We start from the raw sequence: 20,003 nt of genomic DNA, 5'->3' as shown, positions 1-20,003 counted from the left end.
TACAATGTCATTGTATGAAAAGTGCTTTATAAATAAAGTCTGATTGATTGATTGATTAATAAAAATTAACAGAGACATTTGGGCTCTGTCCTGGTACCAAGTCTATTAACATTTTAAACGTATTTTTCTATCTCCACTGGTCATCCTGAAAATGTGCTCAAAAGAATATTATTCAGGATTTCCGTAGCCCGTCCTCATCCACGTTATAACGTTGGATCTCTGGATTCCAACCCTCTTTAAGACCCCTGAACGCAGCATGTGACCGAGCATTAGCTGAGCACAGGGACAGGGATTGGGATAGAGAGAGCGAAGGAGGGAGAGAGAGAGAGAAGCTAAACAGGTGGTCTGAAAACACAGAAAACAATGTCGTCCGGCGGGGAGAAGCGGAAAGACTTCTAGTCCCCGCTTCTGTGGAGGAATACCGGGACAACCGCGGAGCCAGAACCACCAAAAACTCCATGCTCCTCTTTCATTTGGACACGGATTCCCACTCCTCCTCTGCTCGGTGTTCCACTCCGAATCTGGGCAACATCTCGGATACTAAACCATGAAAGTCACGGTGTGTTTTGGCAGGACCCGGGTGGTGGTGCCGTGCGGGGATGGAAATATTAAAGTCCACAGTCTCATCCAGCAGGCTGTCATGAGATATAAGAAAGCTATAGCGAAGGTGAGTGGCGGATACTTTGTTTTCTTGCTGCTTTTGTTTTCCTGGAAACAATGTTGCGACGTCCTGGGGGCTCTGCAGCGGGCGCACTCAATATGGCGCAAACTGGAATCAAATGCATTGAGGAGGGAAAGCGTTCTTATGGCTGCAGCTGCTTTTTGCTCTCTTTGCATCACATGTGTTGTAATTGAACACTCCTGGGCTGCACACGCGTGTTGTGCGCCGTGTGTGCTGCTGCTGCTTTCAAAGAAAAGCGCACCGCCATTGTGGTTCTTGTGTTTGTAAACCCACAAAACTTCTTCCTCTAGGGTTGGAACTGTGGAGCCGGACTAACGCTCCCGTTATTTGAAACAGCTTCACCTCATGAGAAGAGGTGTTACCCACTCATCTGGCGTGCAGGCTGAAATATCCAGCTCTGAGACTTTAGATCATGCCTTTGAAAGTTGCCAGGAGAGATTAGCTGACTAGCAAGTTAGCCATCAGGCTGCAGAAGTAGGATTGCACTGTGAGGCGTTCAGGTTCCAGAGCATATATACATGCATTTAACTGCATTAAAGTCCTGCAAGCTAAGTGTTCACTATTAGGGTTGCAAAATTCCGTGAAGTTGGAAACTTTCCATGGGAATAAACCAGGAATTTACTCAATTGAAGGTTGGCTCTTAATAGGGAACTTAGGAAGGGTTGAGCAAACATGCAGAGGCTAGGCTTGAGAAGCTTGAGGGGAAAATGCTTTTTTATTTGCATGTTGAATGGGACTTTTTTGGAGGGAGAGGGGCTCTTTTCATTTAACATTTTGAATGGGACTTTGTTGGGATTGTATTTTTGTTAATTTTTGAATGGGTTGGGTGGGGGGGGATGAGTAATATTTAACTCAGGGGTGTCAAACTCATATCAGTTCAGGGGCCACATACAGCCCAAGTTGATCTGAAGTGGGCCGGACCAGTAAAATCAATCAATCAATCAAACATAATAACCTGTAAATAATGACAACTCTAAATGTTTCCCTTTTGTTTCAGTACATTCTGAAAATGTTCACCTTTCTATACTATCTTTCTACAAAAACAGCTGTTGTGTTTTCCACCATGATGAGTCTCATAGTTTCAAATATTTGACTCTTTAAGCCCTGAAACCTGCTGTGAACACACCAAACACACAGGTTACCCATTCACCTGACACAGAGTGTAATGTTTACTGCAAAAGAACAGATAGATTATAAGAATGAAGAAGGTAAAGCTGATTATTTTGGACCCCTCAGCTCCAGCATGAACAGTTTGCTTGCTGAACAGTGTTGTATGCAGGGGTGTAGTGCTAGTGTTAGTAGTTAGTGGATCATCTTATAGTGCTCTAAAAAGTCTGCATGAATCACAACCGGATTATGCAAACAGCAAGTCATCTATTTTCTCACTTTGAGAAAAAAAGTCTCAGAATAAAAGCGGCGTTCAGGTGCGCTCCGTCAGCACTATGATTTATGTGACCCCCAGAAGACAAATTTGAAATAGTAGTTACTGTTATTTAAAAAATGCAGTTAATGTTATCTCTGTAATTTTTTTTCACTTTGCAAAGTTGTTCCAAGGGCTGGATTGGAACATCTGGCGGGTCGTTTTTTGGCATTCATGTTTTTGATCTTCAATGAAAGACCTCATTGTTCAATAAAATATTGAACACACATATTGATACATTTCTACTTACAAATAAATCTGTTTTAATTGCATTGTTTTGGATGGATGTCTGCTTATAACAAAACACATATTAATACTTCGGTATAATACCTTTCCATTAAATTACCCTCAATTCCCATTAATTCCCATAATTCCCACGGACAGTTTCCAATTTGGAATATTTCCAAAATTCCCCAGCTTAACTTCCCATGGAAATTTACCAGAAATTATCCACCCCTTTGCAACCCTACTCACTATGTTATCAAAGTTTTATCATGCACTATTTCAAAAGAGCGTTATGTTCTGTCTTCTGGTGGGCTCAGAGTGGCTGCACTTGGAGGTAAAGACACGTTTTAAGAGCTGTCGTGAATAAACCAGGCTTCAAAATGCACCAAGCACGCATTCTGATGTGTTATGATGCATCTTGGACTGTAAGCAGACATTTGGCAGCAGAGCAGAGCAGGCACCAGGCCCTGCAGGAGAGGGAGGGAAACTGCAACGAGTGCCAGGCTCCAGCTGACTGCTGGAGGCATGGACCTGCCTCATAAATCATGGAGATAAAAGTCAACCAAAGGAAAACTTGTAGCATGATGTTGGGGTAGCAGCAGATAACCTTTGAACTATAGCTGCTTTATGTGTGTGCACGGTTCCTCCAGCCAGATCAGATAAGATGAAACATACACAAACAAATTCTTTGATTATATCTTAACCTAAATCCTAGAAATCCTGCTTCGACTTAAATTTGGCCCACAGCCACTCCATCATACATAATTCATCTCCGCATTTCAGATTCAGACTTTTTTTTTTAGCAGCAAAAGAAATAATTTAGGTCAGTGATGGACTCATTTAGTTTATTGTCCAGCTTTGGATGGAAGGAGAAATATTAAAGCAGCAAGTTTAGTTGAATAGTGAATGCTTTGGCCTCACGTGTGCTCACTTTGTCTCTTTTTGTTGTAATGATAGTGACCTAGAAGTCATCCTGTATCCTCCTCTCCCTTGAATTATTCAGTGTGAGCAAGACAGAGGAGTGCAGGGAATATCTCAGCGTAGTTGGAGAGGCAGGTAGAGCGAACCCAGCTGAACTACAAGCTCCAGAAACGACACAAGCTCGTCTTTGACTTCATGCATATCAGGATTTTACGTTTCACGCTTAAATCGGAACCTTGTTTGTCTTCACTAGTTTAGCGTTGGACGGTGTAGTTTTCTTTTTTCTTTCCAGTGAATTCCATGTAGATGCTGTTTGATTAAGTGTGTGTAAGACGTTATGTTTCCCAAGTTGATCTCTGTTGTAATTAGGGATGTCCCGATCTCGATCTCAACTATCAGATTGTAGCTGTTCTGGTCATCACTGAACACAATTTTCAGCTGAAGACTCAAATTTAATGAGCATTACGAGTTTGCTTAACTGTGTATTCATAATGAACAAATAAGCAGTCCCTCCAGGAAGTTGCAATTTCACGATCGCAACTATCAACGCAAATTCAACCAATCAGCGCGATTTTTTCGCGGCCTTGCAATTTTTTTACAATCAGCGCAACTTTCCCGCAAATTTGACCAATAACCTTAATCTCAAAACCCTGTACGTCATCGGTTTTGTCATCAATTTGACTTCCTTTGAACATAAACGTAAGTCCTCACTTGATCGGCACTTTTCAACAACAGAACACGCACAGAGAACGGGTGAAAAGAGGGGACAGCAGGCAGGACAAGTGACCATGACAACGTTATTATTTCTAGATTGAGGGGCTCAGTGTTAGCTTGGTCACCTTTTTTTGAGGTTGCAGTTTAGGAAAGCGCCCAACTGTGCTGCTGTCAAATGTGCTGACACTCATGTAGTTCTAATTCTCTCCCAGCTTTGATCTAAAATACTAAACCCTAACATTAAGAACTCAGAACTCTTTACAAACTGACTCCTCCTCACACCCACGACACAACAAACCGCCTCAAAAAACAACACCCCTCTCATTTTATCACCCAGAGCTGTTTATTGCTCTCCTCTCGTCCCACCCTGCCTACTTTTAATCTGACCGAGGTTGGGCATGTCTCTCTGAAAGTCTATCTGTCACACATGTTGTGTTTAAGATCACAGCTTTCTGGGTCAGCCCGCCTTAATAAGAGGCCCAAATTTAGGATGGTTTTCCTGCTTCAGTGTCTGTATGGACCGTCTTGTTACTTCCCCTGTCATTAGAGAGGAATGCTTCCTCCAGGAAAGAAAAAAGAGAAACTTCTGAGGTCCTTAAGCCATCTCATAACTTTGGAATTAGAAAGATAGGACAGCAGGATGAGTGTTCAGATGGTGTTTGTATAACAGAAATCTCACTGGACTGGAGAGCGGGACCCGTTTTTTGCCAGCTCTGAACATCTTGAGAAGTCAAAAAGCGTCCGTTGATCCTCCAGCGCTCTTTTTCCTGCCACAGATCATAGGGTAGATCCTCGCTAATCTTCGGCCATTTAACTAAGTGTGGCGAGCGCTTAGAATGACACCCTTGACTGGAAAACCGTCTGGTGGTTTAATGCTCCAAATCCTGGAGTGACATAAGCACTGGCGAGAATGACAGACTGTGAGATTTCTCTCTTTTTTTGACTTTTCCTAACAGTCCGAAGCCTCCGGGGTAAGATCAGGTGTCAGGGTTTGTGGCCGTACTGCCACATGGTACATTTCCATTCACAGCTTTACACATCTGGAGCTTCCTCCAATGAAGTCGAGGCTATTGTGTACACACTTGACCGAGGGAGCAGACGGATATGATGAGAATTTAACTTGTTGTAGACAAAGGGAGAAGGTGTCTGCCATTGTTCTGGTTATGTAAATGGATTTCTTCTGACATGTAGGTGGAATTGAGGCTTTACTTGCTTAAAAGCGTGGCATCCATTGACCGCTGTTGGTTAAAAATTGTTTTCTATTTTCACTTTAATCTTTCAATATGCTTTCCATTACTGGGGTTTCCATTTGAAATGCCAAATGGTGCAATGAAAACATCTGCAAGTAGAGCTGGGCGATATTGAAAAAGATGTTATCGCAATAAAATATTTCACATCAGTCGAGTTTATTTGCGTAATTTGATTTAAATTTACAACAAAGATTTATCAAATTGTGTTCTGTGTATCAGTTTATAGAGTATCGTTTTGAGTTGTGCAATCCCCTTTAAGGTGACTAAGGTTTACGGGCAGAGTGATGTTGTTTCCCACAGTGCAGTGAATGCATCACGATCATTCAGTGTTCAGTTGTCCTAAGGTCGCAGTGGACATTAAACGTGTTCACAGCAGAAGTTGTGTCTGTGCTCTTCATCTACCAACATCCTGAAAGTTTATTTAATGAAGTGTATGAAGTTAATAGTTAACTCAGATTCTACACAGTGTCAGACTAACGACTCTGCTTTGAGCTGCTAGGTTTTGAGATTTCTTCAGTGTCACTGTCGCTTATTTCAGCTGTGTTTACATTCCGCTCCAAACATCTTTAAGCCCCGCCTACCTCTCACCCTGTGACATGATTGGCTGTTCAATGCCGTCTTCTCTTTCTGTAAAATGTTGGGTGGCTCATTAGCGCCCCCTCCATTTCCAGTGGTTGGGGGGTGAAATTACATGTTTATCTATATTGAATTTTTATGGAACTTTTGTTCTATTAATATTGAGAAAAATTACATCACGATAATTATCGTTATGGAATTATCGCCCCGCCCTATCTGCAAGTCTCCAAACTTTCTGTGTAATGGTTTAAAAACCAAAGTTTCAAATTAAACGAAGGGAAGCATTTATTTATTTCTACTTATATTCAACTTTCTGTAACTTCAGGATGTTTCAGTGCCATTGCAAATATTTCAACACCCTCAGAATGAATCCACAGGAAACAGTGAAGAGTAGTTTGTGAAATAATGACTTGAAGTTTAATCTCCATGTTCCTAACTTTGATTTTTAACAGGCTGGATTGAAATGAGCAACAATAATTAAAAGATATCCCATCTCAGTGTGGATTGAGGTCAGTGACCCATCCACATTAAAGAGTCCTGTTGGTGACTGACTCCAATCTGTCAGCCTGTTTTTAATCTGGTCCTGATGTCCCAAGATATTACTCAATTCATTACTCAAAAGACCGTTATTAATGAGTGTGCGGTTATTAATTAGTGTGCAGCGATGCCTGGAGATGAGCAGCGCTGCATGCTGGGAGAGTTAACTGCTGCTGTAACAGTCGTACGGATTAACGTGTTCCCTGTGTTCTTCAAAGTAAAAGCCTGCTTTTGAAGCTGGCCCAGTTTTGTACAAAAAAGGGACATTACAGTATGTATGGAAATGATATTAAACTCTGTATAATGTTAATGAAGCACCGTAGTGTCCGTTTGTTTTCATGAGTTCAAAGCAGATTCTTTTCTGTCAAACTTCATCAGACTACTTTTGCCATTTTTTTTTTTAGAAAAGTGTATTTATGTTCTGAAGTTACCAAATAAAATATGTGGACTTTCATATGAATGAATGAAAGATAAATAGGGTTTTGTGCATAGACTGTATAATAATGGATGTAGTATCTGTGACATCACCAATCTCTTTGTAAAGCGCTGTTTTGAAGCCAATCATCGGCGGCAGCCATATTGGAAATGCTGAACTAAACCTAACTTCTGTGGGCGCTGGTGGCCTAGCCCCACGTACAGAGGCTACAGTCCTTGTTGCTGGGGTTGCCGGTTCGATTCCCGGCCGGTCGACCCTTTTCTGCATGTCTTCTCCCCACATTTCCTGTCTCTCTTCAGCTGTCCTATAAAATAAAGGCAAAAAGGCCCAAAAATATAACTAAAGACAAAAAAAAAACTTCTGTCAAGCCAGTGTGAGGTAAAGCGGCGGGCTTTGAGCCTCCACGCCAACAGTTACAGTGTTCCCGCCTGTCAATCAAGTCAGCTGTGCCTCTCATTGGAAGACTTGTAGTCTTAATATCATCGAATCTTACACGTAACGAAAAAATTCACCCCTTGTACAGTGTGTCAAGAAATGACCTATTCAGACTAAGCTTAGATTTTGTACCGGGCTGTACACATGTTTATTTCTGCTGTAAAGATCGTCTCTTTTGAATGGGTGTGTATGTGGTTTCTGGTATTTCTGGAGACATCCCCAAGTGGACACTTGAGGTAGTGCAGAAATAATTGTGTATTGACATGATAGCTGTCTGTCAAGCTATGTGGTTGACTCCTCGACAGCAGAGAATGCCTTTTACAAAATAGGTTTTGCTCAAAGACTGTATCATTAATGGACGTAGTATCCGTGACGTCACCCATCTGTTCCTGAGAGCTGTTTTGAAGCCAATTGTCGGCGGGAGCGATATTAAACTCAACCTAACTTCGTCCGAGCTAGTATGAGGTAAAGAGGCGGGCTTTTGCCTTTTTTCGCCAACAGCTACAGGGTGCCCGCCTGTCAGTCAGGTCGGGCATGTCCTCTATTTTGGCAAAAACCTGTAAGTTTAATATCTTCGAAAATACAGTGATGAAAAAGTTCACCCCATGTACAGTGTGTGCTGATGGAGAAATTAGCTCTTCAGACTACACTCGTTTGTTGAACCAGGCTGTAAACAGGTTTATTTCTGCTGTAAAGATCTTCTTTTTTGAATGGGTGTGTATGTGGTTTCCAGAGTTTCTGCAGCCAGCCTCAAGCAGACACTCGAGAAACTGCAATTTTGAGCAACTCCTCGGCTTCATTGTAAATATAGTAGGGTTGCCAGCCTAGGTTTAAATGTTATAATGTTTCCATCCTCATCCTCCCTTCTTCAGTCTTTTACATTTTACAAGTTCCAGGAACTTTTATGCAGGTTTGTCAAGTCAAAACATGCATTTAAAATATCTGTATTGGAGGATTACAAATTCAGTCCTGGTCCCAAAGTCTGCAGCTCTGCCATGTCAGGTGTATTACATTTAGTAGTCTCAACCCGTGTCAGTGTGTGTAGTCTTTCTAAAGAGGGAAGCTGCTTCCATGCTCCTAAATAAAACATATAGTGGACATAGAAGTCAGATTAATGAACAACTCCTGACAAGTTGTCAAAAACATTTCAAATGTGCAGAGTTGGTGTTTATTCCTGAACGCTGTATCCACTCCTCCACACATCCTTCTTTCATCCTCAAATCAAGGAATGCTGTTAAGTCCGAACTTTAGCTCGGACTGTAAACTGTTATGAGTGAGAGCATGAGCTCAACTTTAAAATGTAAATGAAAAGAGGAGCTGCGGTCTTCTCAGCGTCTGAGAACGCTGCAGTCAGCACTTTACAGCCTCCTCCAATCTCTCTCTCTCGCTCTCTCTCTCTCTCTCCCTCTCTCCCTCCCTCTCTCTCTCCCTCTCTCTCTCTGTGCATTAGCAGGCCCAAACAGCTGCTCTGCTAATGACTCAGTGCCATGTTCGCCGTTCTCCTGGGAAAACCCGCTGGCAACCGACTGAAAGTGCCGTTTTCTTATTATCACATCAACACGGTGATGTCAAACACTCGGAGGGATGACAGCAGACTTGTGTAAATATCCTCACGGTGAAGCAAAATTATTGAGTTGTGACAAAAAAATAAAATAAAATAAAAAATGCACGGCACAGCAAAGAGGCAGTGTGGGAAACGTAGTAACAGCAGCATCATCAAGTCGCATGTCCTGAGGAAAACAGAGCTGCTGATTGCAATCATCTTTCCTGTTGCTCAAAGCCCTTTATGTAATATCATTATTTTTATATAACTCAAGTTGTCCTTTTACAAAATAAATGTTATTTGCAACATTTTTTGAAGTGTAGGATTAACATTTCTAATCATTCTTTGTCATGAGTGTCGTCACTGCGGCCTGATACTGAGCTCCACGGGGCTAATTCTCTCCAGTTCACTCCCGTGCTTCTACATCGGACTCCTTTAGGAAATGAAACGCTGTGCCAGGTCATGTTTTAGGACATTTTTCACAGTAGTTTGGTCAAGGGCAAAGTCAGCGGCCCGGGGATCATCAGTGAAGCTTTTAATCCTGCGGTGTGCCCGTTTTGGAAGCAGGAACCCCCCCCCCCAATCCCATCGGCGGGTACAGCATGGTGACACGAGGATCAAACAGGTGAACTGTAAATTTATTTGGGGCTTACAACCTGACATGAGATGGAACTGCTGCTCCTGCTAACAGGGCCATGGTGTTTTGAAGTTTCTACATTCAATGAGAAATAATGAAAGCCAGTCAGAGCTCTGCACCAGGTTGCTTTACTTCAACGACATCATCCGTCTACACCTGCACGTGAACAGAGCAGGTCTAAACTCACCAGAGGAGCACATACATGTTGGAATAAGAGGCCTTGTATTAAACAGGAGCATGCACAGAATAACATTACCACTGTTTGGATGTAAACCTAGATGAAACGAGAGGAAATCCCCCCTGGTAACTTTGTTGATGCTGTTTTTGCTTTGCTTGCAAATAAAGGGACATGCAAGGAATAATGAGCAGATTTAAAATGTTCTAGTTTTTTGTTTTTGCAGCCTGTAAAAATCATGTTGCTCAGTATTGTTCCAGAGCTCTGTGCATTGATATCTGTTTACTGTTAAAGCCGTAAAAAAAAACTGATGCTGTGTCAGTTCAGAAGTATGCAATGGAATTTGATGTCACTGATGTCGCCAACCTGAATCACCCGAGACGGTTTCACATACACATGGCATGGGATATATTTCACATCCAACAAGGCAACGCCCCCTACATGGATTTTGGGAAGGGTAGAGCCTTCCAAATAAAAAGTCAGAGGGTGATTGGACAAATGTTCTGTCTGTCACATTCATTATGGACAAATCAGAGCAGCAAAACCAGCAGCAACCTCCAGTCTTAAACCTCCAGCGCCTGACTCACGCTCTGCTGGTGGAGAGCAAGCAGCAACCACCGGCCAAGAGAACTGAAACCAATGAGGAAGTGTTAAAAACTGCAGTTCCTCGAGTGTCCACTGGAGGTTGGCTCTGGAAGTATCCGAAATCCACATACACACCCATTAAAAAAAGGCAATTTTTACAGCAGAAATAAACATGTTTACTGCCTGGTACAAAAACATAATTATGTCAGGATGGCTAATTTAAAAAAAAAAATCAATCGGCACACATTGTACGGGGGCTGAATTTTTTCACAACACAGCCTTTTTGAAGATATTTAGATTACGAGTCTTCCAAAGAGAGGCACAGCTGACTTGATTGACAGGCGGGAACACTGTAGCTGTTGGCTAGTAGGCTCCAAGCCGGCCTCTTTGCCTCACACTAGCTCAATAGAAGTTGGGTTGAGTTCAGCATTTCCAATATGGCACCCACTGACGATTGGCCTCAAAACAGCGCTTTAGAAAAAGGTGGGTGACGTCACGTATACTACGTCCATTTATTTATACAGTCTATGGGTATATCATCATTCTCTAAGAACACTACTTATTGATTTATTAAGACTATTTATTAATCCTTTTCTTGTTGGTATTAGACTTCTTTGCCATCTCCCAAAAATATAACTTTCAGTTCATGATGACTGATTACTGTAAAATCTGTTGGGTGTCAAATCAGGCTAATCCCAAACTGTCCACACAGACGCTTTGGTAAATGATCCTTTCATTGAACATGAGCACAAGACGAAACTGTAAAGGTAATTTGAATGCGGTTCAATGGGAACTGAACTCTTGTTTTTTTGAAAGGGGAAAGAGTTTACCCAACCAAATCACAGTTAATAAGACTCCAGATCATAACACTTAATGACACAGTGAGATTATGTGGTTTACAGAGTGCTGTGAAAACAGATTACTTGAACCCTGGCATAGATCCAGTCAGCCGAGTTTTGGCACCCAAACCATGTGCACCAAAGCTGGCTGCAAAAGGCGCTGAATATTCCCCCCAGCAGGCCCTGCAGGGAAACAAAGTCAGCCAGAGGCCGAACGACAGCGGCCTATTTTGGGTGATGGATTCTTTAAAAATTATCACCAGCACTTGAGGCTCTTTGATGCTTCACGGGGTGGTGTTTTCAGGTCAAGTCACTTTCCAGCCCCTCTGGCTTCAGCTGTGGACTTTCTTCCATAAACAGAGGAAGCGCCTGGATGTAAACTAGAGCAGGGAAAAGGGATCAGGAAGCTTATCGAAAAGTTTCATGATCTGTGCTCTGATGTTTTTTTGTCCATCTTTGTGGAGCGGGCCTTTCTGCTGGATGCTATGGTTTATTTATGAAAGAGATTCTTAGCGTGTCTTCCCAGACGGGAGGCAGGGTTGTATGCTGAGAAAGCTTTCAGGAGAAAACAGTCTTTGCAGCGGCTGAAAAACAAGTGTGAGTTTAAAATGGTTTGACCTCAACAAGATTTCATTACATGGGTGTTAAAAGTGAGTCCCGCTGAAGTCGAGCTTCAGTATTTTCAAAATAAAGCTCTGCTGTGTTCACTTTCAGAAACACTATAAAACACCTGGCATGAACCGAGAAGGTGGCGTCTATGTTATTGAAGTTGGTACTGTAATTTGAGTGATTGCTTACAGAACAGTGTTATTACTTGTGTTGAGAACACAGACTTGTATTCACCTTTGTGCTTTCTTTCAGTCTGCTCAGGTTGAATTGACACAAGAGTTTTGTGGTTTGAGCCCCAGCAACATTTAAATAGTCTCAGCTGATAGTTATACTAAGCTGGCCAAGCATAACCAGGTAGTCATCAACTTTCTCCCATAATAAACATGGAGGTTACTGAGCACAGACATTGTCTCAAGGTGGAGGCTCAGAGGAACAATGTTCCCTTCTGACTCTCAGACGTCTGGATATTTAATATCTGCAGCACAAGAGGGGAAAACATTCAACCTTTCAATCCCTCTATTCTGAGAGCGGTAACATTTAGACTAACTTGCACAAAGAAAAGCTTTGACATCGCCTCAGACTTTGTGTAAACTACTACACTTTGCATTAAAATTAGGGCTGTCATGTTTGATTTTTTTAATCACAATGAATTGCACGTTAAAAATTCCATTATTTCACATTTAAATATTGTCTTTAAATCCATTTTAAAATATAAAGCAGTTCTTAGTTCTTAGCAGTGTCTTGTAAAAGGAGCAGTTCTTATAATTCAGATGTGTGTCATGGGTCTCAACCTAAATCCTGGTTTATACTTCTGTCAAATTGACTCCATAGCCTTCTCCAAAACCTTCTCCATAGCCTTCTCCATAGCCTTCTCCATAGCCGACTCCATAGCCTTCTCCATAGCCTTCTCCATAGCCTTCTCCATAGCCTTCTCCATAGCCTTCTCCATAGCCTACTCCATAGCCTTCTCCATAGCCTTCTCCATAGCCTTCTCCATAGCCTACTCCATAGCCTACTCCATAGCCTTCTCCATAGCCTACTCCATAGCCTACTCCATAGCCTTCTCCATACCCTTCTCCATAGCCTACTCCATAGCCTACTCCATAGCCTTCTCCATAGCCTTCTCCAAAACCTTCTCCATAGCCTTCTCCATAGCCTTCTCCAAAACCTTCTCCAAAACCTTCTCCATAGCCTACTCCATAGCCTTCTCCATAGCCTTCTCCATAGCCTACTCCATAGCCTTCTCCATAGCCTTCTCCATAGCCTACTCCTCAGCCTACTCTATAGGAGGTGCAGGTTATACTATGTGCGTAGCCCTTTTCCCTCACAGAAGCCTACATGTGTAGCACATAGACTGTAAATAAAAACGGACAGCGTAGCTCCGCCTCTTCCCGTTGTACGGTTCTGAAACCAAAAAATCCCTCTCCTGGGCGCCGCCATTGTGCATCCAGAGCCTGTGAAGCCACTGTAATAAGCTCTGCCATACAGCGTAGCGTCACAAGACGCTGTGTGTCCTTTGAAGATTCACTCCACGGCGGCTGTGAATCAAAGGAAACCCTGAAGTAAAACCCCGTTTTTTAAACTCTAATAACTAACAAAAAAGAGGAATCGGACACTAAACAGTCAAATACTAACTACATATCACCACAGCATACGGATGTGAGAAACATTCGTACGACGTGTATTTATTTTTTAAAGTTTGACTGCTCCCCCATCCAAATGAATGGGGAGACGGATTTTTTGACCTATACTGCAGCCAGCCACCAGGGGGCAAACACACAGCTGAAAGCTTCACCACCAGGGTCGCATCCGGCTCGCTTGGTGTAGCATGACGTGCACCTCCTCCAACATGTAACTATTCATCGAAACAACACTGACCACAAGCCCTGTGATTGGTCTGCTTGACATCATTGTATTTCCTGCATTCTCAGCAATTCTGGAATCACCTTACATCTACTTTCCTCTAAGTTAACATTATACACTCAGAGTCGCTGTAAAAAAGCAATCAGAAAATTTAGCAGGCCCGGAAACAAACAACCCGACTATCAGAGCATTTTGGCTGAGTGTTGCTGTGTGACGTGGACACATGGACGCACAAATATGTAGTGCTCACGTCCGCATCAGCTGCTACAACATAAAGTCATTGTAGAAGTATAAACCAGGTTTAAGCTGTTTGCATATGTGTATGTCATATGACTGGATCAGGATGAATGTGTTTATGCTTTTGGGGCTTTCTTGGCCCCCAATCCGATTTTTTTATATTGAATATTTGCCGATACCTAGTCCCTATTCGACATTTGTGTTCGCCTAGATATTAGTTGCCTAAGAGATAAGAGAGTTGAGCTGCACACCATATGATTGGCTCTCCGATCACCGATCAATTAAAACATGCCCAGATTCAACAGTTGAGATTGAGATTGAGATCGGCACATCCCTTCTGGTGGCCTATTTTTTGTCCACTCTGCTAACTCCTATGTTGCGTATTTGTAAACCTGCAGAAATAGAATTTCATGAAATGAGGCACTTTTAGTTCCTTGTCGTCTGGGTCATATCATTTCTGCTTCATCATACTTAAACAATGTGACGGTTTCAGGAAGAAAAGAAAGTGATTGTCAGCCTCGACCTCATGAATAACCTATGACGTGCACAGCTGACCTTGTTCACAATGCCAGCGTCTGTTTTGTTGTTAAATTCTGAATTTGAATGCGTCTACTGGAGGCTGAGTAGAGTTTTTATATGAGTGATGACTGTTTAGTGGTGTGCAGATAAGAGATACAGTAGGACTAAATAAACCTTTATTGACCCCACAGCAGGGGAAGTTCCTGTCCCTGCATGGAGCAACACTGTTTTGGGCGGCAGATCTGGAACCTGCTTTGTCTTGTCTGGTTAAATCAGCACACACACGCCCAGTGTGCAGGTATATTAGTGTGTTTTACATTGCAGGCACGTTAGTTAAGACAAAGATAGATTTCTTAGAGGTGACATGCTGTTCAAAAGAAGACTTCTAGACTCAATCAGAATCAGAAATACTTTATTTATCCCGGGGAGAGAAATTCAGGCTTAACAGAGCTCTTATAAACAGTATGTAAGAAAGATAGATATTAATAGAAGAAAGAATAAAATAAGATATAAATAAAATAGAATAAAGATCACATAAAATAGAATGAAATAAAATAAAATAGAATAAAATAAGATAAATGAAATAATCCTTGAACTAATTGTGCAGTTGCATCAATAAATGTGTCAATTTTTCAAAGGATTGTGGTTTCTCACAATGTGCATCTCATGAGTATACCCTTCTGAAGTCTAGGAAAAAGCAACAGCTTAAGAAAATATACAACGGTGAAGAAGGGAGAGCATCGTTACGCTGGTTAGAAATAAAACCCCTGGATTAGCTCATTTATGTTGAAGGGAAATGAGGCTAATCAGTTATTTCCAGAGCTCTGCAGTGATGTTAGTTTGTTCCCAAATTCCACTACAAAGATATCTTTAAGTGCATGTGTGATTTGGTTTGTAGTAGAGCTGAGCGATATTGAAAATAATGTAATGCAGTCTTTTTTTTTTTTGTCTAATGTTGGTTAGCAACTAGCATTAAAGGCTCATTAGCGTCAGTGGTTGGGGGGGGTGAAGTTACAGGTTTGTTTATATTGAATTCTTCTGGAATATTTGTCGTATTTATATTGAGAAAAATTATATTGCGATAATTATCGTTATGGACTTATCGCCCAGCCCTAGTTTGTAGTAACTTGGTGGTCACAAGTCTTCTTTCCTGCATTGCCTGGATTGTGGCCATAAAACGACAAAAAGGCCCACTGAGGAGACTTTGAGTAAAATCCCTGACCACCCCATCTGGTCTACCAGATGACTGGTCTGGTCTGGTCTGGTCTATCTGCCCACTCATTGTGTGTCGCTGTAGTCCAGAGTGTCACTTAAATGTAAAATGAATGTGCACTTGTTTTCTGCAGGCAGACCGGCCTTGTTCACAGGCCTGAGTGTCCCTTGTCCACCCAGCGGACGGACACTGACTGAAATGTCAAGGACTGTCTGTGTGCAGCGCCGAGCGCAGGGAGCACAGGGAGCGGATTGTCTCTGAGGAATGTCAGGACACTGAACAAACAGCAGCATGGCTCAGATATACTGTATCCCTCAGTGCAGCTCTGATACAGCTGGACATGTGACGGAGTGTGAGGACTTCATACTGAAACCTCCCTCCTCCTTTTCTTCGACAGCGGCCCAGATTTTTATTTCCCCTCTCTTGTTGTTTTTCAGCCTCATTGTTTAGATGTTGTTATTATTTTCTTCCTCTGAAATTCCTGCGAGATTGTTTTTGCCAGAGTCTAAAAATTGTATTTCCTCCCCCCTCATAACGGAGCCTGTTGTTCACACCCAGCTGTTAATTGCCGAGAGCTAAACAAGAAGCCTGGAGGTTTTGTGATGCCAAGAAACGGAGTGCAAACTCAGGCCGCCAAACATGCTCTCCATGGAAACTCAGCAGCATCTTAAAGAGATGGAAGTCCTGCCTTAGCTTGGACGCTGAATCCACATGCTGCGAGTGGATGAAGAGCCCACATTAGCATAACCCAAATGATTTATGAGCGTAGATTAATGATGTCTCTTGAAATTGAATTCAGTACTTAGGCTGATGAGGCTTTGTCTGCTAAATATAGGACGGGCCCAGCCAGAGCGCTGCCTTTTCACAGATAGATGATTATTGGCCTTTGGGCAGAGCGGAGGCATGAGGGCCTGGAACTTCATTCTTCATCTGGGTGATGGCCCTCTCTGCTGTCTGCTGGGCGGATCCTGGTTTGGTTCAGGAGGCAAAGAGGTGACTGGATGTAGGTCACCTGATCCTGGGATTTAAATCTGAGGAACCAGCCTCAAAATGTCACGGCTGGGGAGAAGGGATTTGTCTTCTAATCAATTAGTTGACTAAAAAACAGACATTTTCTGGCTTCATGAATTGATTACGAGAACTGGTTTCCACTTTTTAACTAACTGAATAATTGAATAAGTTGGAGGTTTCGACTGCTGTTGGACTTGATAAAATATTGAAGCCGTCATTGTTGACTAGTTGTCCCAAAGCGACTAATGACTAACCGGTATAAAGGTAAGAAAATAGCATTATAGCTTTAAGGCAGTAGCCATTAACTGCAGCTACAGCCCCGCCTAGGGGTGGGCGACTGCGCTACAGATGAGACACAACATATGACCAGCATCTCGGGTTAACCAAGTACTTATTCTAGGGGCAAGGAGCGAGGGGCACAATGTTAAATTGTTTAGTTGGCTGAATGCACACATCTAGAGCTGGGCGATACTGAAAAATATATAACGATACAATATTTCATATCAGTCTATTGATAATTATCACCATAAGTACCAAATCATTATTTCATTTACATTTAAAGGCAGATTTTTGCTCTTGAGTGAAAGTTGAAGAACCCCACTGGTTTGTTAGCTTGTATCTGGATTTGGTTCCCTGATAAGCTTCTTGAATCCATCATTTCTGACAGTGCTAACAGGAAGCAGGTCTTTTGAGTAAGATGAGATTTTTGTGATGTTTTAGTTTGTAGATTCTTATTTTTCACAGGTGAAGATAATTTGCATAATTTGATTTACATTTACAACAAAGATATATCAAATTGTATTCTGTGTGTCAGTTTAGTAGAGGATTGTTTTGAGTTGTGCGCTCCCCTTTAGGATTACTTAGGGTTATGGGTGGTGTTGTTTCCCATTGTGCAGTGAAAGCATCACGTTTATCCAGTGTTTAGTTGTACCACGGTTGTGATGGACATTAAGCTTTTTTATTTCTGTATTGAAAATTTGTTACATTTATATTGAGAAAAATTATTTCACAATGATTATTGTTATCGATTTATCGCCCAGCCCTACACATCCTATTGTCGACCTAAAGAAATGATGGCTGTTCTGCAATTCTGAGCATTTCCTGGACTACCTCATTGTCTTTTATTGACTGAAGCCGATCCATTAGCACAGTCTTCCATATTTGAGATAATAAGTTGTGTCCTTTTTGCAGTTCTGCGTGGTTCAGGTGTAGTGGACCATTTGGCCAAAATCAAAGCTGTCGTATGAGGTCCTTGTTTTCATTTGAATGTCTGAAATGTCGGCAGAGGCAGAAGAACACTGGGCGCTTCCTCAAGTTTATACAGATCAACAATTAAAGACGGCTCTAATTATTTATTTTTTAACAGTGAATGTTGTCGCCAGTTCAACACGTTGGTATCTGCCCACTGAGTTTGAATGACGGGCTGATGCCTCTTCATTTGTGGGAGCTGAAGTAGAGGCTTTGATTCATCATCTCTGCCGCCTCCTTGATCCCAGCCCTCCTTTCTCTCCTGGGTGTGTTTTTGACATGGCTGGTCTGCACTTGTCAGAATGTAGCAAGCACACTGATTTAATATTCACTGTTCACACAGAGAGGCGGGAACAGAGACGGAGAATCAGGGAATCACAACACTACATGTGTATGGCTACTTTAAGAGAATGAGGGATATATGCACTCACTCGCAGGATTATAGATGAAACTTTGAATTTAATATAGACTTTAAATTATTTTAAAGGGATAGAGACAATGCATTATGAAGGTAAAAACAGTGTTGCATTGAATTTCATCGAAGACCCCCTGAAGCAGCTTCATCCGGTCTCTGTCAGCTGCAGATCCTGAATGTTAGACGCACATGCTGATCAACAGGAAAAACAGCTCTCTGGCTGACCAGCTGATGATGCAAGACCATTACAACTCTCTCTCCTGTCTAGACTTGAGCTGTCAGGGACACCGCAACCTGTTCTGTCACATCTAGACCTCAGATGATGACGATGCAAAAACCTCTCACCTCACCTGACCATGCAGATGCAGATCTGTTGCAGAAATGTGACCGTCCAAAATGCTGATTGAAGGTTGCATAATCCTACATGCACCACAACTGTATTTGTGTGTCACAGAAACTATGTAAAATAGAAACAAATAGACTTTATGTAAATGTGTTTGTGTGTGTGCTGAGAATTAGTTCCCCTTTAAGACACTGGAAAAGGATTCCTGCACAAACAATAACAAGGCTGCACGATATTCAAAAAGAATGTTGCAATATCTTTCATTTCGGTGATATGTGTTGAAACATGAAAACACAAGAATGTATAGCAGATCGATGTGTTTATGGCGCCCACAAAACATATGATGAACTGCAAAATATCTCAAACTTTATGCATGCAGTCATCAGTCTTGTTGTGCAGTCTGTTTCACCCAAGCGTCAAACTCCGTTCTCAAATGATGAAGCCAATGCGGAAGTGCTATAAACTGCAATACATCGAAAATCCGCTTGAGGCTGGCTGCAGAAACACCGGAAACCACATAGATATGAATGGGAAAAAGACGATCTTTGCAGCATTAATAAACATGTTTACAGCCTGGTTCAAAAAACGGCTTGGCCCTACAACGCTAATCTCTCTAATAGCACACACTGTACGGGGGTGAATTTTTTTCTAACGTGACGGTTCAGAAGATATTAAGATTACGAGTTTTGCCCAAATAAGGACATGACTGACGTGACTCCCGGTCGGGAACACACAGCCATTGGCTAAGAGACTCACACTACGTCACACTCTGCCTAGTTGAGTTCCTCATTACCAATATGGCTGCTGCCGTCGATTTGCTTCAAAACAGCTCTCAGGAACAGATGGGTGACGTCACAGATACTACGTCCATATTTTATACAGTCTATGGTTTCACCCAGCTCTGTGCTCTCTTGTCCGTCAACATCCACCAGTTGCGTTTTCTGAACGCAGCGCGGACCGGACAGCTGGAGTCATGTGACCGAGGTTTTCCTTTTAATTCAATCACTGAATCAAGGATTCTCCTCCTCCTCTCTTCATCCATGTTGCCTTTATGGTCCTCTGAAAACTTGGGATGGGCAATGTTTTTCGAATATTCGTTTCCTTTGTAAAAACGAAGAGTTGCTTTGAATATTTTCTCATTTTAAAAGTACAATTTTTCAACACTTTTACTGGTACCTTGTTGTAATACGGTATTCCCGCCAGACGGTGGCTATAGAGCGTCTTCAAGCTGTTCGCTCTGCATTAGAAAACAGAAGAAGAAGAATGCTAACTGCATTGAATTGCAAAAGAAGAAGAAGATTGTATGGTTATTTGAATAACCGTGGAATAGATGCCAATGATTATCGAATAGCATTTTGGCTTGAAACGTCCATCCCTACTGAAAACCTCTGACCTGTTGACTCCAGGCCTGGCTCCGCTCATCATGACGGTTTGTTGTTGTAGTTAAGTGAAATATGATCTGGTGATAACACAGTGTTTTATTCTGAAAATTAACAGGATGTTTTCATTTTGTTTTGGTGCCTGACTTCCTGTCCCGCTCCATCTGCTCTGTTGAGATTGATGTGTCGTG

General features: G+C 42.1%; 1 protein-coding gene across 4 annotated transcripts in view; it reads left to right on the top strand.

Annotated features, from left to right (window-relative positions):
* Positions 1-259: 259 nt before the first annotated feature.
* Positions 260-20,003, top strand: part of pard3ab (par-3 family cell polarity regulator alpha, b) — a 372,199-nt gene continuing 352,455 nt past the window's right edge. For 3 of the 4 annotated variants that reach the window (XM_034702113.1, XM_034702112.1, XM_034702111.1), the window contains exon 1: positions 260-667. In XM_034702113.1, coding sequence (XP_034558004.1) covers positions 548-667 — 120 coding nt within the window. In that variant the 5' untranslated portion in view covers positions 260-547. The remainder of the gene's footprint in view (positions 668-20,003) is intronic. The other variant, XM_034702114.1, reaches the window with a different exon arrangement.

This window comes from Notolabrus celidotus, chromosome 15 (assembly GCF_009762535.1).
Source record: "Notolabrus celidotus isolate fNotCel1 chromosome 15, fNotCel1.pri, whole genome shotgun sequence".
Classification (NCBI taxonomy): Eukaryota; Metazoa; Chordata; class Actinopteri; order Labriformes; family Labridae; genus Notolabrus; species Notolabrus celidotus.
Note: the sequence above shows the minus strand (reverse complement) of the source record. Positions and strands in the feature narration are given on the sequence as shown.